Below are 27,433 nucleotides of genomic sequence, written 5' to 3'. Positions count from 1 at the left end.
AACATCATCACACACATCCATGCCCGAAGCAGGATTCGAACCTGCAACCGTAGTGGTCGTACGGTTCCAGACTGAAGCGCCCAGAACCGCTCGGCCACACCGGCCGGCTCGATTTAAAAACACGTGGATTGCTGCTAAAATTTTTGAATTCGAGCGGTAACTTATTGAAAATGGATGCAGCAGTATACTGCACACCTTTCTGCAAAAAAGTTAAGGAAGTCCGATCCCAATGCAGGTTTGATTCCTGCCGAGTATTGATTGATTGAAACCTGCTTATTCTTGGGAATAATTTAATATTGTTAACAAGAGATGACAGTAAGGAATATATATATATAGGTATATTGAGAGGCCAGTGTCAAAATATCCAGACTCATGAACAGTGATCGACAAGAGTTTCGTGAACTTACACCGCTTGCTACCGGAACCGCCCGTTTCTGAACCAAAAATATTCTTTTAGAATGGGAAAAGTTACCCCAAAATATAGTACCATACGACATAAGCGAACGAAAAAAAGCGAAGTAGGCAAATTTTCCTGTCGAACGATCACTTACTTCAGATACCGATCGAACAGTAAAAATTTAAGAAAATTAAAAATAATAATAATTGAACAAGATACTGAAGGTGGTCTTTCCACGACAGTTTTCTATCTATCTGAACACCGAGAAATTTGAACTTTTTTCAGTTTCACTATTCATATGCTCGTTCTCTGAAATTAAAACGTCGGGTTTTGCTGAATTGTGTGGTAGAAACTGTAAAAACTGAGTGTTACTCTGATTTAGCGTTAGTTTATTTTCAACAAGCCATGAACTTAGGTCATGTACTGCACCATTTGAAACCGAGCCAATGTTGCACACAACCTCCTTTACTACCGACCTCGTGTCATCAGTAAACTGAAATATTTTACAGTTAGCCGTAATAGTAGAGGGCATATCATTTATATAAATAAGGAACAGGAGTGGCCCCAACACTGATCCCTGGGGCATGGCCTGCACCTCAATAGGTTTGGGAAGGGGAGGCTGGCTAATCTTATAGGTGACAGTGTAGTGGGTGGTGGTGGTGGTGGGGTCACTCAGGGAAAAATTCCTGTAGTAGATGGTGTTAGAGCTGCACCGTTTTTAGATTGAAGTCAGCTGATAGGTATACCTGCTTAAAGGAAGTCCCTCTAACTAAGGGTTCACCTTCTGAGGATGTAATATTTCCAAGTAGAGAAGGAATTAGCATATTTCATCAAAATATAAGAGGTACTAGAGATAAAGTTAGTGAACTGCTTATAGATGTAGACTCTGAAATTATTGGTATATCAAAGCACCACTTAAATAATTTGACAATTCAGAGGTTTCCTTTACCAGGATACAGATTAGCTGGCTGTTTCTCAAGAAGTTCCTTGCGGGGTGGAGGAGTAGCTATGTACATAAAAAACATTCGAGCCCATAGATGTATCACGACACTGCACTGAGCAGATATTTGAATGTTGTGCAGGGGCAGATGAATTTAGTGAAACTAAACCTCTAATTGTTGTTGTTTATAGGTCCCCTAACTCCGACTTCAGAATATTTCTGCTCAAGCTACAGAGGGTTCTTCATTCCTTTTCTAGGAAGTACCAGAAGTTAGTTGTATGTTGTGAAAAAATGGTTCAAATGGCTCTGAGCACTATGGGACTTGACATCTGAGGTCATCAGTCCCCTAGAACGTAGAACTACTTAAACCTAACTAACCTAAGGACATCACACACATCCATGCCCGAGGCAGGATTCGAACCTGCGACCTTAGCGGTCGCGCGGTTCCGGACTGAAGCGCCTAGAACCACTCGGTCACGGCGGCCGGCTTGTATGTGGTGACTTCAATATTAATTTTGTATATGATGGTGCAAGAAAAAGGATGTTGGTAGATCTCCTAAATTGATATGATCTGATTCAGACTGTGTTTTTTCCAACTAGGGTGCAGGGGAACGGCAGCAGAGCCATAGACAATATTTTTATTCATTCTTCATTACTAGATGGGCATTCTGTTAGTAAAAGTGTGAATGGCCTTTCAGACCACGATGCACAAATTTTAACACTAAAAGGCTTTTGTACTCAAACCAATGTCATTTTTGGGGTAACTCTTCCCATTCTAAAAGGATATTTTTGACTCAGAAATGGGCTGTTTGGGCAATAAGTGGTGTAAGTTCGTGTACCTCTTGTCGATCCCTGTTCAGGGGTCTGGGTGTTTTGACATTGGCGTCTCAATATATATATTCCTTACTGTCATTTCTTGTTAACAATAGTAGCTTATTCCCAAGAATAAGCAGCTTTCAATCGGTTAATACTCGGCAGAAATCAAACCTGCATTCGGATCGTACTTCCTTAACTCTAGACTAAAAAGGTGTGCAGTATACTGCTGCATCCATTTTCAATAAGCTACCACTCGAATTCAAAAATCTTAGCAGTAATTCACGCACTTTCAAGTCGGAAGTGAAGAGTTTCCTCATGGGTCACTCCTTCTATTCTGTCGAGGAGTTCCTTGAAAACTTAAGCTGATTCTTATTGCATTGTTGATTGCGTTTACTTAAACTTACGGATTGACTTTTTTCGGGTTCATAAACATTTATTTTTATCTGTTATTTCTTTTATGCTGTAATCTCACGTAGTGACACGTTCCGTGACCTTGGAGATTTGCTCCTCAATTTGGTCCTACGGAACCTGACGTGTAGATAAATAAATAAATTAGCCCAAACCGGTAATCAGTCAAGAAAAATGGCGATCTTGACGTAGATTTTCATCTGCGTGTGTCTGAATGCTGAATAATTGCAAGTTCGACTTCAAGGGTCTCTATTTCCCACGTTAGATCGGAAAAATCAGTGAAAATACTAAGCAGCAGTTGCTCTACCTACCTCTTCTCAATGCAAATTTCAAAAGCAGTTAGCTACTTTTAAGTGAAGCCTTCTACTATGTGACACATGTTAGTACCTTCAGCAGCCATGGCGCGCAAGTTGAGGCAGGCAGGGCGACTGACCTTGCTTCTGGACGTGTGATATATATATACGTGCGTGGCATGAGTTCTTATGTGCGTCACGAGGTGAGTTTATCTCTCCTACTCAGCAACTTTTATTTGTCAGATCTTCCATAATTAGCAGTAACGACGCTTCTGATGCCTAGCTTGTTATTTTGCACTAACAAGATATCACCGTTACAAAGAGACCTTTTGGCCAGATAAACAGAAATTTTCTGGTACACCATTCTATTACCTCACTACTGCCTAAGGAAAGTAGACCTACCTACGAATGTATCCCGTTTCTGTTCTCGTGCCGTTGGTCAGGTAGGAGACTGTCATGAGACCGTGCCATCCACTAAAGATGATCAGCTAACGATTATGCTTTTCAACTTTTATACAAAGCTAGAAGAATATTTTTTTTTTTTAATGTGAATGTTTTCAAATGCCAAGTACAGCAGCTGAATGAAATTACGAGGAAAGGCTTTGACGAAATACAGCGATGATGCACACCACTTCGGTTGTTGTTGTTTGTTGTCGTGGCCTTTATTCCGAAGACTAGTTTGATGCCGCTCTCCACGCTACACCCTGCTGTGCGAGTCTCTTTATCCACAGATAACCGCTGCAACCTACATCCCTCTGAATCTGCTTACTGTATTCATCTCCCGGTCTCCCTCTACGATTTTTACCGCCCACGCTTCCCTCCAGCAATAAACTGGTGATCTCGCAGAATGTGTCCCATCAACAGATCCCTTCTTTTGGTCAGGTTGTGCCACAAATTTTTTGTCTCTCCATTTACATTCAAGACTTACGCATTAGTTACGTGGTCTACCCATCTAATCTTCACCATACTTCTGAAGCATCCTCTGCTCTGTAGATGATTAAAATTTTGCAGCTTGTCTTATTAGACTGATAGCTTGGTAATGCTCGTACGTGTTAGCGCCTGCCTTCCTTTTGGAATTCAGATTATTACTTTCTCCGTCAGAGGCTTGGGAAATAAGAAACATAGAGAAGACGCAATTACAAACCATGGAAATTGGTCACTGAGGACGAAGGGTTGGAGGCTCAAGATTATAGCATATGATAAATGAAAAATTCAGAAGCATGATGGAAGTGGAATTGGGCATAAAGGAAGTTACTGACAGGAAGAGGTTGCTGTGGTATGGTAATTTAGAGCGAATGGACGCGACTAGTTGGCAAAACAGTTACGGGGCTGAAGCGTGTTGTGGTATTATATGTGTTGCCCGCTCTAGATCCGTATGTAGATAGCTCTTTAATTTTTGGCAGCGACACAAGACTCCGTTGTGAAATTTTTTTGTCAACAGTCAATCACACTTTGAAAACAACAGAAACAATAATGAACATAGCACCAGAAGCAGGTATGACGTGTAGTATCATAAGTCGTAAAATTAATTTCAAACAGGAAGTGAAATCATAATTGTTTGACTGCTATTTTCGCTCGATGCAGTAATTTCTGTATGTATGCTAGTACTGTGTGTGTGTGTGTGTGTGTTGGTGTGTGTGTGTGTGTGTGTGTGTGTTTTTCAGAGACTGAACATAGTTTAGATCACTGTATCTCATGGGAAGAGGGAATTATGATGAATGAAACATGTAGAAGTAACTAAGTGATCCAAAAGGGAAATGGATTTGAGATCGATCGCTTAGAAGATTGCTGAGACTCATCATGAAAGTAAGCACTCTAGGGACCTTAAAGACCTATTGGGTACAGAGCATGTCGTACCGCTGCCTAGTTCCCCGTTGTAATGGTACTTGAATAACGTAACCATTATGTTACCTCACCTGAACCTCTCGATACCAGTAATATTCTACCGTGTTTCTGCAAAGTAGCTGATATTTCTGAGACAACATTCAGATTTGATTTCATTCGTGATACATCGATATGTTTATATTGCAATGATATTATTCTTAGGTGTATTCTTTCGTCGTACTTGTAACTCTGATTTTTGGGCGGGTAAGCGATTATTAGTTAATTGTTGAGTTGCTAGAGAGTCGGACCTTGAGACGGTCAAGTCTTGGACGTCATGTTGGAAAGACGCGTATTGTAGTCCGCTTATAAAATGTGAACTTTAACAGTGACTGTGAGGAAGATGTTTTCAAGTATGTTTTGCATTGTGAAGTGATGTCAGTGTGTCACGTGATATTGCAATAAAAGCAATTAAAAGGAAGTGTAACTCAATTTCGGAGTGTTGATTATTTTTTTACATCACCATTGTCCAGCAAAAGTGTAATCTTCAAGAATGGTTTGTGAAGCACATCTACAAAACTTTTGAATATAGCAGAATAAAACCTAGGCCTCTTTGCATCCGAGCTTGGAATCATAACCACCTAGATTTTCAACGATTGAGCCATGATTTTACGAGACCTGCGTGGGAAACACAAAAAGATGAGTGCCTAGTTTTTTCATTATTACATGAAATGACTATTAACTGTGCTCTAATGACACCTGCCACATGATGTGACTGTTGTTGCCCGATAATGCAGTATTTAGCAGCGTGAGCAACACCACAGTCGTTATTAAAATTTTGACCTTAGTTGTGGTAGGGTTGTTAGACCATTACCGGATGGGTGAGATTTTTCGATTCTGATAAATTTATGCTAAGTTCCTAAGTGACCAAACTGCTGAGGTCATCGGTCCCTAGGCTTCCACACTACTTGATATAACTAACTTACGCTATTGACAACACACAAACCCATGCCCGAGGGAGGACGGAGGGTGTTGCGCGAACCGTGACAATGCGCCCAAGACCGCGCGGGCTACCCCGCGCGTCTTTAATACTTAAAAAAAAAAAAAAAAGTGTCTGTGCTGTTAAGTGCAACACGACTGGTAGGTAAACCTTATCACAATCTGCAGTTCTTCCGATGGCCTACTTAAGAAATGCATTTTAATTTTTTTGATTTTGTCAAACATTCCCACTGTAATGTGTCATGGTGATCCATCACACACTCATTAAAACGTATCATATGAAAGTGAATGAGTAAACCTGCCTGGGTCGCCAATTGAAATGTATCTGCACATCGGGAGAACTAAATACAAGAAAAGTGCTGTTCTAGAGCATGCCAGTTGAAAAACGATTGCCATCCGGGTGAAGGTTTGCGCAATGCAACTGTCTAAAGAAACATATCCCTCATATATAAGTACGGATGACGGCCAGGTCAATTCGTAATCAAACAGTGGCAGAGGTTGTTAACTTAGAAGTAATAGCGCAAAGAATTCATATTTACTTCACAGCAATCTACACATATGTTGAAAACTAAGCCTTAGGGACGTCTTCATTCAGCATAACAAAACGGCATATGAAGCGTTGATGTCAGTTACACATAATACACACGTGACTGAGCAGCAAGGTACTGGCAAACATAGTGAAAAGAGATTTAACCTCCAGATATCGCGACTGGACCAACTTTGAACATATATCGGAAATAACTGCTATACTCGTGATATGGAAGGAGATGGTATGGCACTCAGACAGGCACAGGAACTAACACGTGCGGCTGCAGTCCGGAACCGCGAGACCGCTACGGTCGCAGGTTCGAATCCTGCCTCGGGCATGGATGTGTGTGATGTCCTTAGGTTAGTTAGGTTTAAGTAGTTCTAAGTTCTAGGGGACTGATGACCACAGATGTTAAGTCCCATAGTGCTCACAGCCATTTAACACGTGCGCTTCCGTTTCGAGGGCAGTTAGTTACAAGCGTCCCTACAGTTGTTTCACTAGGAGTATTTTTTTCACATGCTCCCCTGTATTCCCTCGCCAGCCTACTAAGCTGTTGCGAGGAAGGTCAGCTGCGCACGGCTGGGTTTCGTAACGGCGACAGCGGTCAGCTGCGTCGGTATCTCAGCGACCGCGAAAACAGAGGCAGGGGCTTCCCCGACGTTTCGCTGATGTGGTGCACGTGCACGTGCAGCGAGAATGTCGCAAGCCAGGAGGAGGGGCAGGTCACGCGGATTTCGCCTCCCGGCCGATAAAAAGTGACCGCCGGCCGAGAGCACGCGCGGTGACACGGCCGACACGTAGATCCAAGCGTTGAACTAGTCGTGCAAGACATTTAGAATTTACTATGGAATATTTTCGCGTAATGAAATAGTAACTGTACATTTTATCGTGCTTTTTGCTAATCAACATAAATATGCAAATTCGTGAAAACAGTTCGTAATACAATAATGAAATTTTTTATTTTTAGGAAAGTACAGTCACATTGACAAGCTTTTAGTACCAAATGATATTTTATACAAATAAACAAGAACGCTTTTGTTCTACAGTATTACTTTTATTGTTTTAAACGGTTTTCGGCTTACGAGGCCATCTTCAGACATTGACTGAATATTGCCACCAAATAAGTTACAATGTTTGTAAACAATACTGGAAGAGACCTTACACATCTAGATTGAAGCAGAAACATACAGTATGTAACATTTTTGACAGTGTGGTGATAATGCAATGAAAACCTAAAAAAATTGAACAGTAAATAAATAAAAAAATGTGATAGAAAGGACACACATTAACACAAAATAGGAACAGCATGTCTACATAACAGTTTCTGTTAATAAATAAAACTAATGAAATAAAATAAAATTAGTACTTAACAAGCCTGCTTCAGGAGGTATAAAACATGGAGAGTGATACACAAACAAACTAAAAGAAGAAAAAAATACCATGGCAACTACAGAGTTCATAAGGAACTTAAGCAATGTCAATAAGATAAACAGAAATAAATAAATGCAGGAAAATGGAGAAGTTTGAGGGAACATACAGTAAATGCAATCTTTGAGAGTGTGGTGGTACTGCATTTTAAAAAGTAAAAAGGCTAAACAATACATAAGTACAAAAGGAGCAAACAGGGAAAACATTAACATTATATTCAAAACAGTGACTATTTAACAGTCTGCATTAAATATTTAATGTTCGAACTCCTTCTGTAAATGGACGTTCATGCCATCTTTGTGATCTTCGTTCACCTTCAAAAAACTTACTGTAACACAACACTGGATTCGTCTCGACAGCCGCTATAAAAAAAAAGTGCTATATCTCTGAAGCGATCCCATGTAGCAACAAAAAACCAACGTCATATTATGGCCCCGGTGTGTCATGCAACATTTGTACCACAAACGTTTTAGCTACTATCATACTCCCGGAGTCATTCTAGTTAGTGACTCACCCTGTAGACTGTCCGAGCATTTATGCCTGCTAAATCTGGTACATTATAAAATGTATGGACAGGCTACCTCCATCCGACAGTTTCCATCGTGTACTTGCAAGCCAATTAGTCAACATCATCTACTCTGTACTTTGTTTCATTGTCTCAGGCGTTGTCTTTGGTCATTTCCAGCTTTTACATTTGAAGGCCAGGAATTGAAATTTATTACATTCTTTTATAGCCTTCCTCGATGCACTTGAGGAATGTATCGTCGTTTTTGAAAGCATCAATCCCTTGTATGTCCTTGAGTGCTTTCTTCGTGCATTCAGGTACTTCCCATAAGATTTTGTATACTGTACCAAGAAAGGGTGTTCAATTCATTTTCAGTTGTTGTATCAGTGAAAGTTAATGTTGTTGTTGAGGTCTTCAGTCCTGAGCTTGGTTTGATGCAGGTCTCCATGCTACTCTATCCTGTGCAAGCTTCTTCATCTCCCAGTACCTACCGCAACCTACATCCTTCTGAATCTGCTTAGTGTATTCATCTCTTGGTCTCCCTCTACGATTTTTACCCTCTACGCCTGCCCTCTAATACTAAATTGGTGATCCCTTGATGCCTCAGAAGATGCCCTACCAACCGATCCCCTCTTCTAGTTGTGCCACAAGCTCCTCTTCTCCCAAATTCTATTAAATACCTCCTCATTAGTTATGTGATCTACCCATCTAATCTTCAGCATTCTTCTGTAGCACCATATTTCGAAAGCTTCTATTCTCTTCTTGTCTAAACTATTTATCGTCCACGTTTCACTTCCATACATGGCTACACCCCATAAAAATACTTTCAGAAACGACTTCCTGACATTTCAATCTATACTCGATGTTAACAAAATTTTTTTCTTCAGAAACGCTTTCCTTGCCATTGCCAGTCTACATTTTATATCCTCTCTACTTCGACCATCAACAGTTATTATGCTCCCCAAATAGTAAAACTCCTTTACTACTTTAAGAGTCTCATTTCCTAATCTAATTCCCTCAGCATCACCCGACTTAATTCGACTACATTCCATTATCCTCGTTTTGCTTTAGTTGATGTTCATCTTATATCCTCCTTTCAAGACACTGTCCATTCCGTTCAACTGCTCTTCCAAGTCCTTTGCTGTCTCTGATACAATTACAATGGCATTGGCGAACCTCAAAGTATTTATTTATTCTCCATGGACTTTAATACCTACTCCAAACTTTTCTTTTGTTTCCTTTATTGCTTGCTCAATATACATATTGAATAACATCGGGGATAGGCTACAACGATGTCTCACTCCCTTCCCAACCACTGCTTCCCTTTCATGTCCCTCGACTCTTATAACTGCCATCTGCTTTCTGTACAAATCGGAAATAGCCTTTCGCTCCCTGTGTTTTAACCCTGCCACCTTCAGTATTGCATCAACATTGTCAAAAGCTTTCTCTAAGTCTACAAATGCTAGAAACGTAGGTTTGCCTTTCCTTAATCTTTCTTCTAAGATAAGTAGTAGGCTCAGTATTGTCTCACGTGTTCCAACATTTCTACGGAATCCAAACTGATCTTCCCCGAGGTCGGCTTCTACCAGTTTTTCCATTCGTCTGTAAAGAATTCGCGTTAGTACACTCCTGGAAATGGAAGAAAGAACACATTGACACCGGTGTGTCAGACCCACCATACTTGCTCCGGACACTGCGAGAGGGCTGTACAAGCAATGATCACACGCACGGCACAGCGGACACACCAGGAACCGCGGAGTTGGCCGTCGAATGGCGCTAGCTGCGCAGCATTTGTGCACCGCCGCCGTCAGTGTCAGCCAATTTGCCGTGGCATACGGAGCTCCATCGCAGTCTTTAACACTGGTAGCATGCCGCGACAGCGTGGACGTGAACCGTATGTGCAGTTGACGGACTTTGAGCGAGGGCGTATAGTGGGCATGCGGGAGGCCGGGTGGACGTACCGCCGAATTGCTCAATACATGGGGCGTGAGGTCTCCACAGTACATCGATGTTGTCGCCAGTGGTCGGCGGAAGGTGCACGTGCCCGTCGACCTGGGACCGGACCGCAGCGACGCACGGATGCACGCCAAGACCGTAGGATCCTACGCAGTGCCGTAGGGGACCGCACCGCCACTTCCCAGCAAATTAGGGACACTGTTGCTCCTGGGGTATCGGCGAGGACCATTCGCAACCGTCTCCATGAAGCTGGGCTACGGTCCCGCACACCGTTAGGCCGTCTTCCGCTCACGCCCCAACATCGTGCAGCCCGCCTCCAGTGGTGTCGCGACAGGCGTGAATGGAGGGACGAATGGAGACGTGTCGTCTTCAGCGATGAGAGTCGCTTCTGCCTTGGTGCCAATGATGGTCGTATGCGTGTTTGGCGCCGTGCAGGTGAGCGCCACAATCAGGACTGCATACGACCGAGGCACACAGGGCCAACACCCGGCATCATGGTGTGGGGAGCGATCATCTACACTGGCCGTACACCACTGGTGATCGTCGAGGGGACACTGAATAGTGTACGGTACATCCAAACCGTCATCGAACCCATCGTTCTACCATTCCTAGACCGGCAAGGGAACTTGCTGTTCCAACAGGACAATGCACGTCCGCATGTATCCCGTGCCACCCAACGTGCTCTAGAAGGTGTAAGTCAACTACCCTGGCCAGCAAGATCTCCGGATCTGTCCCCCATTGAGCATGTTTGGGACTGGATGAAGCGTCGTCTCACGCGGTCTGCACGTCCAGCACGAACGCTGGTCCAACTGAGGCGCCAGGTGGAAATGGCATGGCAAGCCGTTCCACAGGACTACATCCAGCATCTCTACGATCGTCTCCATGGGAGAATAGCAGCCTGCATTGCTGCGAAAGGTGGATATACACTGTACTAGTGCCGACATTGTGCATGCTCTGTTGCCTGTGTCTATGTGCCTGTGGTTCTGTCAGTGTGATCATGTGATGTATCTGACCCCAGGAATGTGTCAATAAAGTTTCCCCTTCCTGGGACAATGAATTCACGGTGTTCTTATTTCAATTTCCAGGAGTGTATTTTGCAGCTGTGACTTATTAAACTCATAGTTCGGTAATTTTCACATGTGTCAACACCTGCTTTCTTTGGGATTGGAATTATTATATTCTTCTTGAAGTCTGAGAGTATTTCGCCTGTCTCAGCCATCTTTCTCACCAGACGGTAGAGTTTTGTCAGGACTGGCTCTCCCAAGGCTGTCAGTAGTTCTAATGGAATCTTGTCTACTCCGGGGGCCTTGTTTCGACTCAAGTCTTTCAGTGCTCTGTCAAACTCTTCACGCAGTATCATATCTCCCATTTCATCTTCATCTACATCCTCTTCCATTTCCATAATATTGTCCTCAAGTACATCGCCCTTGTATAGACCCTCTATATACTCCTTCCACCTTTCTGCTTTCCCTTCCGCACTCTTGGTATTCATACAAGTGGTTCTCTTTTCTCTAAAGGTCTCTTTAATTTTCCTGTAGACAGTATCTATCTTACTTATAGTGAGATATGCCTCTACATCCTTACATTTGTCCTCTAGCCATCCCTGTTTAGCCATTTTGCACTTCCTGTCGATATCATTTTTGAGACGTTTTTACTCCTTTTTGCCTGCTCCATTTACTGCATTTTTGTATTTTCTCCTTTCATCAATTAAATTAAATATTTCTTCAGTTACCCAAGGGTTTCTACTAGCCCTCGTCTTTTTACCTATTTGATCCTCTGCTGCCTTCACTATTTCATCCCTCAAAGCTACCTATTCTTCTTCTACTGTAATTTCTTTCCCCCATTCTTGTTAATTGTTCCCTTATGCTCTCCCTGAAACTCTGTACAACCATTGGTTCTTTCAGTTTATCCAGGTCCCATCTCCTTAAATTCCCACCTTTTTGCAGTTGCTTCAGGTTTGATCTACAGGTCATAACCAATAGATTGTGGTCAGAGTCCACATCTGCACCTGGAAATGTCTTACAATTTATAACCTGGTTCCTAAATATCTGTCTTACCATTATATAATCTATCTGATACCTTTTAGTATCTCCAGGGTTCTTCCATGTATACAACCTTCTTTCATGATTCTTGAACCAAGTGTTAGCTATGATTAAGTTGTGCTCTGCACAAAATTCTACCTCTTTCATTTCTTAGCCCAAATCCATATTCACCTACTATGTTTCCTTCTCTCCCTTTTCCTACTCTCGAATTCCAGTCACCCATGACTATTAAATTTTCGTCTCCCTTCACTACCTGAATAATTTCTTTTGTCTCATGATACATTTCATCAATTTTTTCATCATCTGCAGAGCTAGTTGGCCTATAAACTTGTACTACTGTAGTAGGTGTGGACTTCGTGTCTATCTTGGCCATAATAATGCGTTCACTATGCTGTTTGTAGTAGCTTACCCGTACTCCTATTTTTTTATTCATTATTATACCTACTGCTGCATTACCCCTATTTGATTTTGTACTTATAACCCTGTATTCACCTGACCAAAAGTCTTCTTCCTCCTGCCACCAAACTTCACTAATTCCCACTATATCTTTAACCTATCCATTTCCCTTTTTAAATTTTCTAACCTACCTGCCCGATTAAGGGATCTGACATTCTACGCTCCGATCCGTAGAACGCCAGTTTTCTTTCTCCTGATAACGACGTCCTCTTGAGTAGTCCCCGCCCGGAGATCCGAATGGGGACTATTTTACCTCCGGAATATTTTACCCAAGAGGACGCCATCAAAATCATTTGACCATACAGTAAAGCTGCATGCCCTCGGGAAAAATTATGGCTGTAGTTTCCCCTTGCTTTCAGTCGTTCACAGTACGAGCACAGCAAGGCCGTTTTGGTTATTGTTACAAGGCCAGATCAGTCAATCATCCAGACTGTTGCCTGCAACTACTGAAAAGGCTGCTGCCCGTCTTCAGGAACCACACGTTTGTCTGGCCTCTCAACAGATACCCTTCCGTTGTGGTTGCACCTACGGTACGGCTATCTGTATTGTTGAGGCCTGCAAGCCTCCCCACCAACGGCAAAGGTCCATGGTTCATGGGGGGGGGGGAGGCAGTGAAAGTGAGATGAAATATTTGTGACAGGTAATATTCCTTCCTTTATTTAGGTATAGACCTGAAGTTGCATCACTACAGAGTCGCTAAGATGTTCACCACAAGGAGGAGTTTCGGAGTTTCACGTTTACCAAGGTATGGAAAAATATTTAGCATCTGTTTGGTATCTCTACTGACAGCCATGCTGTACTTCTCCTGAAAACTGTCTGGTTTGGATGCCATGATCTTAGTGAACCAACATTTACACTCGGATGGGCACAACTGTTCGTCGACGCAAATTACACGTTCTGTCAGTTTGCTACGAATCTGTCATGCATTTGAGATGAGAGCATGCTTGTCATCTTTTAGTCGCCCTCATATCGAACTTGAAGCACCTCATGATTTCTAAGAAACGGTTACGTGACTTGGCGGTCTTGAAAACGTGTGTTCTCCGCTTCTGACCGATGAAGTACAACATCCATTTCTTTGGATTCAGTGGCACCCCTGAAGTACAGAGCAGCAAGAAACTAAACAAACTCTTCTAACGTCATGAAATTTCTACACCTCTCAATATCGTAATGACAACGGCCTTGTCGCAGTGGTAACACCGGTTCCCTTCAGCTCCCCGAAGTTAAGCGCTGTCGGGCTGGGCTAGGACTAGGATGGGTGACCATCCGGCTGCCGAGGACTGTTGCCAAGAGGGGTGCACTCAGCCTTTGCGAGGCAAACTGAGGAGCTCTTCGGCTGAGATGTAGCGGCTCCGATCTCGTAAACTGATATACGGCCGGGAGGGCGGTGTGCTGACCACATGCCCCTCCATATGCGTATCGAGTGACGCCTGCGGCCTGAGGATGACACGGGGGCCGGTCGGTATCCGTTGGGCTTTCCAAGGTCTGTTTGGACGGAGTTCAGAGTTCAGTTCTCAATATTGAAGGCGTCTACGTTTCGGTACAGTAAAGCTGCATGCCCTCGGGAAAAATTACGGCTGTAGTTTCCCCTTGCTTTCGGCCGTTCGCAGTACCACAACAGCAAGGCCGTTTTGGTTAGTGTTACAAGGCCAGATCAGTCAATCATCCAGACTGCTGCCCCTCTTCAGGAACCACTTTCGAGACAGTGTCTTGAAAGGAGGATATAACATCAACACCAACAAAAGCAAAACAAGGATAATGGAATGTAGTCGAATTAAGTCGGGTGATGCTGAGGGAATTAGATTAGGAAATGAGACACTTAAAGTAGTAAAGGAGTTTTGCTATTTGGGGAGCAAAATAACTGATGATGGTCGAAGCAGAGGGGATATAAAATGTAGACTGGCAATGGGAAGGAAAGCGTTTCTGAAGAAGAGAAATTTGTTAACATCGAGTATAGATTTAAGTGTCAGGAAGTCCTTTCTGAAAGTATTTCTATGGAGTGTAGCCATGTATGGAAGTGAAACATGGACAATAAATAGTTTGGACAAGAAGAGAATAGAAGCTTTCGAAATGTGGTGCTACAGAAGATTGTTGAAGATTAGGTGGGTAGATCACGTAACTAATGAGGAGGTATTGAATAGGATTGGGGAGAAGAGAAGTTTGTGGCACAACTTGACTAGAAGAAGGGATCGGTTGGTAGGACATATCCTGAGGCATCAAGGGATCACAAATTTAGCATTGGAGGGCAGCGTGGAGGGTAAAAATCTTAGAGGGAGACCAAGAGATGAATACACTAAGCAGATTCAGAAGGATGTAGGTTGCAGTAGGTACTGGGAGATGAAGGAGCTTGCACAGGATAGAGTAGCATGGAGAGCTGCATCAAACCAGTCTCAGGGCTGAAGACCACAACAACAACATACGTTTCGGTGCACGTTTCAGTCTGCTTCGACAAGATTCGCCGGCTGGAGTGGCCGAGCGGTTCTAGGCGCTACAGTCTGGAACCGCGCGACCACTACGGTCGCAGGTTCGAATCCTGCCTCGGGCATGGATGTGTGTGATGTCCTTAGGTTAGTTAGGTTTAAGTAGTTCTAAGTTCTAGGGGACTGATGACTAGATTCGTCAATAAACAAATGCCAATGGCTATAGGGAAAAATCCGTGATGACACACCTTTTCGCTCACGGAGACCTCCCAGGATCCTCCCAGAGAACGATGATGATGATGACGTTTGGCTTGTGGGACGCTCAACTGCGCGGTCATCAGCGCCTGTACAAAGTCCCAATTTCTACACAGTCCAATTTTTTACACAGTCCGGTCTAGCCACTGTCGCGAATGATGACGACGAAGAGATGATAAGGACAACACAAACACCGAGTCCCCGGGCAGGAAAAATTCCCAACCCGGCCGGGAATCTAACCTGAGACCCCGTAATTCAGAGGCAGCATCGCTAGTCACTAGAGCACGAGCTGCAGACTCTCGCGGCGAACGTTTTGCTGTCCACTGCTTCCAGGAGTTCCGTTACTAGTGGGAAGTAGTTTCCACTTCGTTCCTTCAGGAGCTTTAACCTCTGTACTGACAGTAAAATTACTGAGAAAGCATCTTTTATCTGAATTATGCAACATTTGCTTTGTATGACATAATCAGCTGAAATACCTAAATACCTCCTCATATTCTCCTTCTGATTCAGGTTCTTCAATATTACTTTTCCAAGCCACCATCGGTTCATGCATGGGAGTGTGATGGGTGGAGCAGGGGAGGGGGGGGGGGCACACTGCACAGCTTTGGCAATGCCTGTTGTTTATTCTAATCATACAAAGTTACATTCGTCAGAGACATCGCACTTACAGTTTCATGCCTGCATTGCTGTAGCAGACACAGTAGACGCTTCCAACAATGTGTAACAATCGACAGCGCTTAATTTATTCAATGGGACAAGAAATTCCACACCGGCGGTACTAGGGATTTATTGTTTTTTTCTCCGAAACTGAGCTACTCACAGCGAGCTTTCGTTTCAAAGTGTACTAGAATGAAAGAGAAAAGAATATTAAGCTCATGAACCCTCATCCAGCCTCTAAAATAATTCGAAGAGGTTACAATTTTACCATGGGGCAAAAATTTCGCATCAGCCGATCTCGTGTTAATGTCCCCTTTCGTCTTGGATACACACTAGTTTCGACGGATTTTGTATAATATTAGCCTAAGAGCCCAATTTAAGTCAAACTTGGATGTAATTTTTTTCCATTAATGTTACACTATGTGACCAAAAGTATTCAGACATCTTGCTGAAAATGACTTAAAAGTTTGTGGCGCCCTCCATCGGCAATGCTGGAATTTAATATTGGTTTGGCCCACTGTTATCCTTGATGACAGCTTCCACTCACGCAGGCATATGTTCAAATAGGCGCTAGAAGGTTTCCTGGGGAATGGCAGCCCATTATTGACGGAGTGCTACACTGAGGAGAGGTATCGATGTCGGTCGGTGAAGCCTGGGACGAAGTCAACGTTCCAAAACATCCAAAAGGTGTTCTGTAGGATTTAGGTCAGGACTCCATACAGGCTGTGCATTATGAACAGGTGTTCGATCATATTGAAAGACGCACTCGCCATTCCCGAATTGCTTTTCAACAGTGGGGAGAGAGAAGGTGCTTAAAACGTCACTGCAGGCCTATGCTGTGATAGCGCCACGAAAACAATAAGGGGTGCAGCCCCTACATGAAAACACGACCACACCGTAACACCACTGCCTTCGAATTTTACTGTTGGCACTACACACACTGGCAGATGGCGTTCACTGGGCATTCGCCTTAACCACACACTGCCATCGGATCGCCACATTGTGTACCGTGATTCGTCACTCCACACGACGTTTTTCCACTGTTCAGTCGTCCAATCTTCACGCTCCTTACACCAAGGGACTGTCTTGTGACATTTACAGGCATGATGTGTGGCATATGAGCAGCAGCTCGACCATGATATCCAAGTTTTCTCACCTACCCCCTAACTGTCATAGTACTTCCAGTGAAGCCTGATGAAGTTTGGAATTCCTATGTGATGGTCTGGATAGATTTCTGCCTATTAGACATTACGACCCTCTTTGACTGTCAGTAGCCTCCGTCAGTCAACAAACGAAGTCGGCCTGTACGCTTTTGTACTCTACATGTCCCTTCACGTTTCCACTTCACTGTCACATCGGAAACAGCGGACCTAGGGATGTTTAGGAATGTGGAAATCTCGCGTACAGACGTATTACACAAGTGACACCCAATCACCTGACCACGTTCGAAGTCCATGAGTTCCCGGAGTGCCTCATTCTGCTGTCTCACGATGTGTGATGACTACTGAGGTCGCTGATATGGAGCACCTGCCACTAGGTGGCTGCACAATGCGCCTAATACGTAAAATGTACGTTTTTTGGGGTGTCTGGATATTTTTGATCACATACTGTATATTATCCCCCTTGCTTCATATGTTCTTCAGTGAAAGGATTTGAAAATTTTAAAGCATTTAAAAATGTTGACGTCGCGTCAAAAGAAAAATGATTTCATAAGATACTGATGGTTGTTAGGGCTGGTTTAAAAGCCTTATATTTTGATTGTTTGGAATATTTACACAGGCTAATCAGTTAACGACTTTTCCTAGCTGCCAGGGGAGAGGGCATAGTGGGATCTTTAGGCTTTCCGGTCTTATGTAGTGTGGATTCTGTGTGGATGGTTGTTTGCTTAAGTAACTCGGGAGGCTGGTGAAGGGTACTAAACAGACCCTTAGGAAGGGGTAGAAGAGATTGATGAGGGAAGAATTTTGACAAAGGGATGAGAGTTGGTTCCCGCCAGATCACGTTGGATATCTGGGCAGGTTTCAATGTCGGGTAATGGCAGATGATTAAAGTTTCTTTGGCAGAGGTGAGGAGTGTGAGTTGTGGGAAAGTGCTGGTACAGATGCAACAGAGTACCAAGGTTGAAAGGAATCCGCATTTTTCAGACTTGGAGCTTCATAAGTATGATACAGAATAAAATCCCCAGAAAATAACTCTGTATTGTTAATAGGAAGTAACTGTAATAATCTCAGGTACCGAATAACAAAACAACATCTACCCTTATAACGACAAGAACATGCGTAAATGAGATACAGTGAATGCAGTTTGGGGGCAGTTTGTGCACGTGGCTAATGGCACTGGGAAACCCCAATTAACATTAACAAAAGAAGGCCCAGCTGCAGTGCAGAAAGAAACAAGGCGAGAACAATGTAATACCTTATAAATAAACACAGTCGAGACCGTGGGAAACTGGCTAGACAGCGGTGACCCAGCAAGAAAAATAAAAATTCACCTATAACGAGGAAGCGGTATGGCTGAAGCCACACTGCGTGACATCGAAGAGACACAGTGGGGTGAGTCACATCATATAAAAGCATTTTTGAGAACTAAATGAACACAGTTTTCTCGTCTTGCAGCAGGCCACACCTGCGTGTGGAAAAATAGCGAAGACGTTGAGACCTTTATGTCTGTGAAGTGAGGGTAGCACGCTTCACATATCGTGGCGACAGATGTAAAGTGATAGTTCATATTCCTGCAGGAATTTTTGATGGCAGAGCATTGTGCACGTCGCTCCATCCCTTAGCGAGTGTGCAGTTGACATTAATTCGACTATGGAAAATTTAACGTTCTATGGAACGAGGAAAGTTGATTCAGTCGAGGCCAGAGTAGGGAATTAGCGTTTCAGATCCAGCACAGAGACAACGCCACCACTATTCCCGATTGGTAATGTAGCAATGTGCATTAGGCAACATTAAATGTTTAATCGAGAGTTTGCTCACTCCAACCTGCGTATGCTTTGAATATAGAATTTCAAGAGTTGAATTCTAACACACGCTCCATTGAATGCATGAGAGTTTGATTAGTTTAAAAGATAAAATGTGGTGCTCCACCTACTTAGTCCACTGAACAGCTATGACAACGTAGATGTAAATTTCACTGATGAAGATTTAATTGTTTTGCTAGCTATAACTTCCTCATATATAGAGATAAAGATTTAATAATCACATATTCAATGTGTAAATGTTAATTATTTTATTGAAAGTAATTGAACTTGTTTGTTATGTATCACTTTAACCCTGAAAGCAGTGATAAATTAAATGTAGAACGAAAAAGGGAGAGGTTGTGTTGTCATATTATAAAAAAATCCCAAACTCTCATTTATATCAATTTGTGCATTCTTGTTATGTCACAGCAGAATTTCTAATTAATTTGAGACGATCCGCACCCAGCGCGATCACAGAATAGCTTTACCCATCAGCACTTCATACAAAATGACAACAGCATTACAAATGGCTTACCCTGAAAGGATTCTGAATTAACAGCATTTTTATAGTCTGACAGGATAGTAATCCGATACATTAACAGTGAACAAAAAGCTGACGAAATTGAAGAAAAATAAATTTTGTAAAAGTAAATGTGACTCAACTGTGTTGTAGTAAGTAAATAAGTACATAAATGTAGATAGAAGTGTATTCATTGTATGTTTAATTGCTGCTGCAATATATTGTTGAATGGGTTGTGTAGAGTTCTGTCTCAACTCCAGTAACTAAAAATGCTGAATGATAGATGATGAAACGGATTGAATATAGGACTGTGTGAATGATATTTTGGGATTGAGTCGTCTTATAATCTGATGCTAACGCATAGTCAAGTTCGAAAATTTCACGAACAACAACGCGTAGAGGAACGCTCAAAAGTGACAGAACACATTACGTCAAGGGGGAGAGAAGTAATGGCAGATCTTGATAGGATCGAGTTGGACACGCAACATCTACATCAGTGTGAACAATACGAAAAAGAGGACATAGAAATACCGAATGGGACCGAAAATGCAAAACGTGGTGTTCAATCTGATCAAAAAAATGGACATGAGAACAGCGTTCCAAATGATTCAGACATAGAATCCGTTGCCAGTGATTTACAGTATGTTGAACCAAAAGTGATCATATTGAATCAGACAGGTTGGCAATCACACGAAAGAACGAGTGTTACTGTTCCTTCACTATGTTCGGTAGAGAAGGAAACGGTTCGCGAAAAACGAGATAGGGAACGGTTACATCAGATGGCAACAGGCTATAATGGTGTAGGTGTAGAAAATGCCGACATATTAGGAATATGACAGCGGTTATTACGACAATCTCAGTAATCAGAAAACCGTTTAGAAGGGCGCATAACAAAAGGACAAAAATAATTAATATTGGATCTGAGAGAAACTAATAGGGAAATACAAAAAAAAAAAAAAAAAAAAAAAAAAACGGGTGATAATATACAAGGCCAATTAGATCAAATCCAAACTGAAGCTCAAGAAGCACAAATTACGCTTCAAACGCTTGTTACATGACGCACACAAATGAGAACAGACAAAACACTCTCCAGGCAGTCATGAATACGTTACGCGAAGTTACGGAAGAAAGTGTCAAAAAAGTTAAACAACAGGTAAGCGAGACATGTATTGCTGGTCTCACAAAAGAACAACCAAAGCTGCATTAAATAAATTCGATGCTCGTATTTTCAAAATACAAGAGAAACACGAACATCAGTTTCAACGGCTCAGCTCGGAAGTTTTTCGTTCAATAGAAAGTCGAGGAGACGCTGAAAGCGTTAGTAAGGAATCGCAAACGACGACAGAATCCACGTTAATGTCGGCAGATAATACTGTGAACGCGGCAAAATCAAAAGTCGCCGATAACACGACAGAAAGAGAACGCGAAAGTACGTGTGACGCAAGACGCAAACCGCGAACAGAGAGCAGGAAATTAGTCCAAAACAGCATATCCAAGAACAGTACGGTAACAGCAGGGAACAGAGTGGATTGCGATCACTTGTTCACGAAAGAATAACAGGTCAGCCGGGAATATGCGTGTATGGTTTGCAACAAGATTCCGCACGTCAAGCTGAAAGCGTCGCATACGCAGAACAAGCTATAGCGACACATTACGTCACATCACAACATATAGGACGAATACCGACTGGTTACAATATGGTATCTAACGAGCCAGAGTTGCTTAGACGACAAGATACAGAGGCGGTAGCGGGTGTTCTGCACGCATATTGCGCAATGAAACCTGCTAGTGATTCTGCGGCACAAATGTCACAGAATGAGCCAAATTATACACGTTTGCGTAGATGTGATGCAAACCTAGGACAGAATTTCCGTTTCCAAAACACAGAAGGTGCAGCACAGAGCGAGGCGAGAAATATTGATGGTAACCACTTTCTGACAGTGCGCAAATATCAGCACTATAAGGAAGATGCGAACATGCTTCATCCTCGCACATTCATTGATCAATTCATAGTAGGTATACCAGCATATAGGCCTTTGAAACATAAATTAGATTTCATTTGTGGACACATGGAAGGAAGTATTGCTGAAACGATGCAGAAGACAGCGGAAACTTGCGATTCGTATGATTCGTTTCGAGCAGCGTTTATAGCGAGATATTGGTCTCCTGAGGCGCAAATGAGAATAAAATATGACTTATTACAAATGCCTCATTTTAAAGTTCGCGAGAGAAAACAGCTGTCAAATTCTTTGAGAATATCGCTAAAAGGTATCAATATTTAGACAGCCCATATAGTGACGGAGAATTCATACAGATATGCAAAACGGAACTAGCGATGAAGTATCAACACTCACTGATAGGACGTGGGGGCGATAACGTAGAAACCTTCAAAGGAGTTTTGCGAGAAGTGGAATTCATGTATGAAAACGACGCTCAAAGACGTCGTGATTCAGGACACAATAACTTTGAAAGAACAAATAATAATAAGAAGAACAGTAATGGTAGCAATGGTAGGCCGGTATTGGGAGTGAATTCGGGACGAAGTGGAAACAGTTACGTAAACGGGAATAGTGGAAACACAACGTAATGGGTATGGCTTCAATAATAATAATTGGAACAGGACAAATAGGGACGAAAATAGGAATGGAAACTGGAGAAGGTAAAACCGACAAACTGATTTTAATCAGCGATCGCCAGGTCAATGGAGAGAAAGTAGATGGGGAGGTAGTGCAAGAATGCAGCCACAGCCAAATACTTCAGGTACTTACCAGAGAAATTAACCACAGAGGGAGGTTGAATTACTACCACCAAATCCTGGGAACCGTGTGGAATGACAGACGTTAGGTATTGCAGGTGTTCAAGCAGATAATACACTCTCTGCGGAGACGGATAACAAAGTAACCGCAGCGATAAATAGATTACGACAGGAATCGGAAGTGGAAATAGCAACGAGAGAAAGATCGTCAAAAGTATCCGGACAGATACCGCAGATAAGCAGGGAGTCACAACTGAAGTGTTGGGACGAGATAGATTGGACAGAGACTGACGATGAGGACAAACTCCTAGCTTTAACTGATCATGACCTAGGTAATAATGAGGAAGCACCGATGTATATGCTGCAGATGTTTGATTCTGCACAGACGACACATGATTTTCAGCAGGATAATACATATCCTAACGTAATCAGTCACAGTACGATTGATCCAGACGACAAGAGTAACCCTCAAACTACGACTAATATAGGTCAGAAAAAAGGGGAAAGTACGAATAAGTACACCTAATCATAAGTTCGATACGCTACAAGATTTGCTAAAATACTTCCATAAAACTTTGGAAAAAAAAGCAGGAAGAGGCGGAAGCGTTATGGATACAGGGAATCGAACGGAATAGGGAAGAACAAGCAGATCATGGAGAGGCCAATGATAAGGCAAATATTTCGTCTGGATCGGAAAACGAACCAGATCATAAAATATCTGAACAGGCGGATAAATCAGAGTCTAACGTATACAATTGGGGCACATACGAGGACATAGTACGGCAGTATTACCGAGACTATGTAACCATCGAACCAGATGAGGAAAACAGCGTCGTAATAAATGACGACACAGCCGAAAGTTTGCATCTGCAACCCTCAGTGGCAGAGAACAAAGATGAAAACGAATTGAGCCAGGGTGCCAGTACAGATACACATAATGTAGAATCTGACGAATCCCCAGAATCTAAACGTGAGGTACTATCGCATTTAAAGAATGTTTTAAAATCCAAATAAAATACGATCACGCGGATGTGTGACGAAGAGACAATTCTAAAAGAGAGAGCAAGGTGTCAAAATAAGGCTTTAAAATCTAGACTGGTTAAGCTAGAAGCTGAACTAAAAGCGGCAAGAATACAGTTAGACAATTTGAGAGGAAATACTTCTCCTCAAACTATTGAACAAACCCAAATAAATCGATTAAATTACGAAGTAATCGAGGACATATTAATGGAGGAAGTCAAAGACGAGAGCAGTTCAGAGATAAGTCCAATACTGCGAGTAATAGTAAAGGGTATTGTTGCTAGCGCAATAATGGATAGTGGATGGACGGTGGGAGTGAGTTAACGGCGATATCAGAGCCGTTATTTAATCATTGCAATAGTGACAATGATTTGTTAGTGTTCAAACACGAAAGGTTAAAGTACACGAACCAATTATGGGACGTTCGTCGAACGTCACAAGGCAGACAAGACTTGCATTTAACTGCCAGGGTCATATAATAGAAACGAATTTTGTCATAGTACCAAAGATGTCAGTTGATATGATTATCGGAGCTGATTTTCTTAGTCAACATAAAGCTGTGTTAGAAATGGGCAGAGGAAGTGTCACTTTAGGAGAAATCACTTTAAAATTCGAAGACAACCTGAGACATGAAGAAATATGGGGGAATTATACACAGTTACAAATGCAAGTAGATGGAGATATCGCGTGTCAGGATAGTCCGCGATATCTAACGATGAACGAATCAGAGCCTATGAATGTAGAAATACTTGAAGACATTTACACAGAGATCGTGAAAATAATGCAAAGTCTAGAGGGGTTAACAGATCAGCAAAAGATGGTTTTACATGGAATATTGCGCAAGCATGCAATGATATTTGAACCGAAACAGGGAGCAATTCAAAATTTGCAATACAGATTCGAGATTAAGGACCAAAAACCTTTTACAGTAGCTCTATATAACATTTCATTGAGTTACCGACGAGCTGTATTCTTGGAGTTAAATAAGATGGAACAAGAGGGTGTTATTTAACAGGTACCGTCAACTTATAACAGCCCGTTACGTGTTGTAGAAAACAAGGATGGAACGATCCGTCTAGTGTTAGATTCCAGACAAATTAACACAATCATAATTCCTGAAACATATCAACCCGAGAGACTAGAAGATTTACTACAAAAATTGCATTATGTATAGGTATTCTCATCACTCGATTTATGAAGTAGTTTTTGGCAAATTGAACTAGTGCCAGAATGCAGGAAATATACTTCATTTACTGCTTTTGGAAGGTGTTATGGATTTAAAAGACTCCCTTTCGAATTGAACATTTCATCCACATCTTTTATACGAGGTCTAGGAAATATTTTACCTAAGAAATTTCAGGAGCAATTGACATGTTATGTAGATGATATCCTCATAGTAGAGTCATCATGGGAGAAACACAATGAAACTTTGGATACATTACTGAAAACACTTAAAGAACATGGGGTAACGGTAAATTTGGAAAAATCCAAATCTGGAACACAAGAGATAAACTTTCTAGGACATGTCATATCTGTAATATCTGTACAGGGATGAAAGCGAAATCCAGAGAAACTAGAGGCAATAAGAAACTTTGTAACAGCCTATAACAGGAAGACACTCAGAGGGTTCTTGGGACTAGAGACGTTCTTTAAATGGTTCATCTGTAAAGACACTCTAGCTACACCCCGATTATGCAGTTTAACTGGTAAAAACACTCCATGGATATGGGATGTGGGGTGTGGGTCATAAGGATACACCGAAATTCCAATAGTAATCCGTTGTATTTGCCACACACTTCTTTATTCAATCATAAAGCATTATCAAATCAGAATCACAATAATGAAGGCGATTGCCTTATAAAGCCAGATCACTTGGATAAAGGATGAATCAATTTCTTTAACTAGAACAAGACCCATAAAAACTTGAAAATTGAATATAACTAGTTAAACTAACTCAGATAAACTTCATTACTTAGATGGAACTAATATCCACACGATTTCTATCACAACTCTAATTATTTCCAATCAGCTAAAAAACATATTAAGTGGCAGAACGCAGATCTTTTAAGATTTGGCTGGCCCACTTTCCTAAATAAAACACTATTCCTAAAAGCTTTATTACAATTAAAATGACTTCCACGATTAAGAAGGTGCTTCAATTTGACCAAACAAAGTTTCAAGTTTACTTAACTCAGTTGATTATCGACCATGTTGTTAGAATCAATACTACTAGAACATGACCAATGACAACAGCCCCTAAAATGAGGCCGCTTCGATACTGTGTGCCGGCCGCGGTGGCCGTGCGGTTCTAGGCGCTCAGTCCGGAGCCGCGCGACTGCTTCGGTCGCAGCGAATCCTGCCTCGGGCATGGGTGTGTGTGATGCCCTTAGGTTAGTTAGGTTTAAGTAGTTCTAAGTTCTAGGGGACTGATGACCATAGATGTTAAGTCCCATAGTGCTCAGAGCCATTTGAACGATTTTTGATACTGTGTGTGAATTAGTGATAGACGCGAGCACACCAAAGGATTTTAATCAATGCAAGAGATCCACGAGACAGCAAACGGAATAGAAATGTACTCAACTGTGCACTGCAATTGAACTTCAGACACCATAGCTCTCCACAGGAAGGATGGAATCACAAGAAAGTAACAGAATAACCCAAGATGTAAATGGGGGGCAGGGCCTTGAATATCACTCTGCCACCGTGGTATTCTGCTCCCAGTTTCCTCGCGTCGACTACTGCCGATTGTCTGCAACACAAAACACATCAGCAGCGGACAATATTCTGAGCCACGAGATAAACAAACTTGTAAGTTACTTGGCCAGTCACGGCCCTTAAAATTTGATTAACCGATTCGCAAAAAGACCACTAAAATAATGTCCTAAAGTTAGAATGAGAAGAATTATGTTGGCACACTTTAAACACTACTACAATAATGAACTACAAGGTAGAATGGAAGAAATATCTCGACATGGCTTGGAACGCCAGACACCGACTTACACACTGCTCGTTGCATTTCTAGCTATGTATTTAGCGCCGGCCGGTGTGGCCGAGAGGTTCTATGCGCTTCAGTCTGGAACCGCGCTACCACTCCGGTCGCAGGTTCGAATCTTGCCTCGGGCATGGATGTGTGTGGCGTCGTTAGGTTAGTTAGGTTTAAGTAGTTCTAAGTTCTAGAGGACTGCTGACCTCAGATGTTACGTCCCATAGTGCTCAGAGCCATTTGAATCATTTTTATGTATTTAGCCATGCTTCATGTCGGTTTGTTGGACGTAGGCACTCTTCCTTAACTGGCGTGAAGTATCAAGTCACGACACCGAGTGATTTGATAAACAACTAGAACAATTCAAAATAGTTTTTAGTAAAAATGGTTCAAATGGCTCTGAGCACTATGGGACTCAACTGCTGTGGTCATAAGTCCCCTAGAACTTTGAACTACTTAAACCTAACTAACCTAAGGACATCACACACATCCATGCCCAAGGCAGGGTTCGAACCTGCGACCGTAGCGGTCGTGCGGTTCCAGACTGTAGCGCCTTTAACCGCTCGGCCACTCCGGCCGGCCAGTTTTTAGTACACTGGCATGTTCAGTTAAGATGCACGCAACCCGCCAAAGCAACTCGACGACTCCAATTCATTCAGCTTGTGTAGCTTGTAACAGACTCGAAGGAACTTGTCCTTCCAACCTCTAGGAAAACCAAATCACAATGGGCAGTGGATCGGCGTTGCGCGATTCAACACGCCATAGCGGCTGGCCACGCTCCTTCGTCGTGCCGACTTGGCCACTCCGCGTGCTGCCTACGTACACAGTCCCATGTCACTGCACCGCACACAGCGGATACCCACACTAGAGTCCCAGCAGAACGCAAGCGCTGCAGCTAAATGTCCGCAAGCAAAGATATGAAGCAGAGCAATCAACATCGAAGTGGACTCAAAGATGAAAATGAGAATCGATGGCAACTGGCGCCTGAAACGCACCAGCTCAACCTCCACCCCACAAAGATGAACACGGGAGGAGACAGCGACGGAATCGGCTATGAGGTTCCCCGGTCCCCGAGCTTAAGATGACTGAAGTGGACCAGATATTTACGACCTGATACAGGGTCTTTGACCTCAAAATTTATGGGACTCTTAATGTTCACGATCCGGCGAGGACCCCGGAAACGTGGCCCAATCTTCCGCTGAAAGGGGCGCCTCCCCTTATTGTACTGGGCTGCTTCACGTTGATGGGCCAGAGCGATGTTACGCTTGGCGCAT

At 42.6% G+C, this 27,433-nt stretch overlaps 1 protein-coding gene across 1 annotated transcript in view; it reads right to left on the bottom strand.

The window, feature by feature from the left end:
- The window catches only part of LOC126106405 (hemolymph lipopolysaccharide-binding protein-like), a 79,776-nt gene extending 76,798 nt beyond the window's left edge, over positions 1-2,978 (bottom strand). The window contains exon 1 of the mRNA XM_049912678.1: positions 2,949-2,978. Coding sequence (XP_049768635.1) covers positions 2,949-2,961 — 13 coding nt within the window. The 5' untranslated portion in view covers positions 2,962-2,978. The remainder of the gene's footprint in view (positions 1-2,948) is intronic.
- Positions 2,979-27,433: the final 24,455 nt, after the last annotated feature.

Source organism: Schistocerca cancellata, chromosome 10, assembly GCF_023864275.1.
Source record: "Schistocerca cancellata isolate TAMUIC-IGC-003103 chromosome 10, iqSchCanc2.1, whole genome shotgun sequence".
In the NCBI taxonomy this organism is placed as follows: domain Eukaryota; kingdom Metazoa; phylum Arthropoda; class Insecta; order Orthoptera; family Acrididae; genus Schistocerca; species Schistocerca cancellata.
Note: the sequence above shows the minus strand (reverse complement) of the source record. Positions and strands in the feature narration are given on the sequence as shown.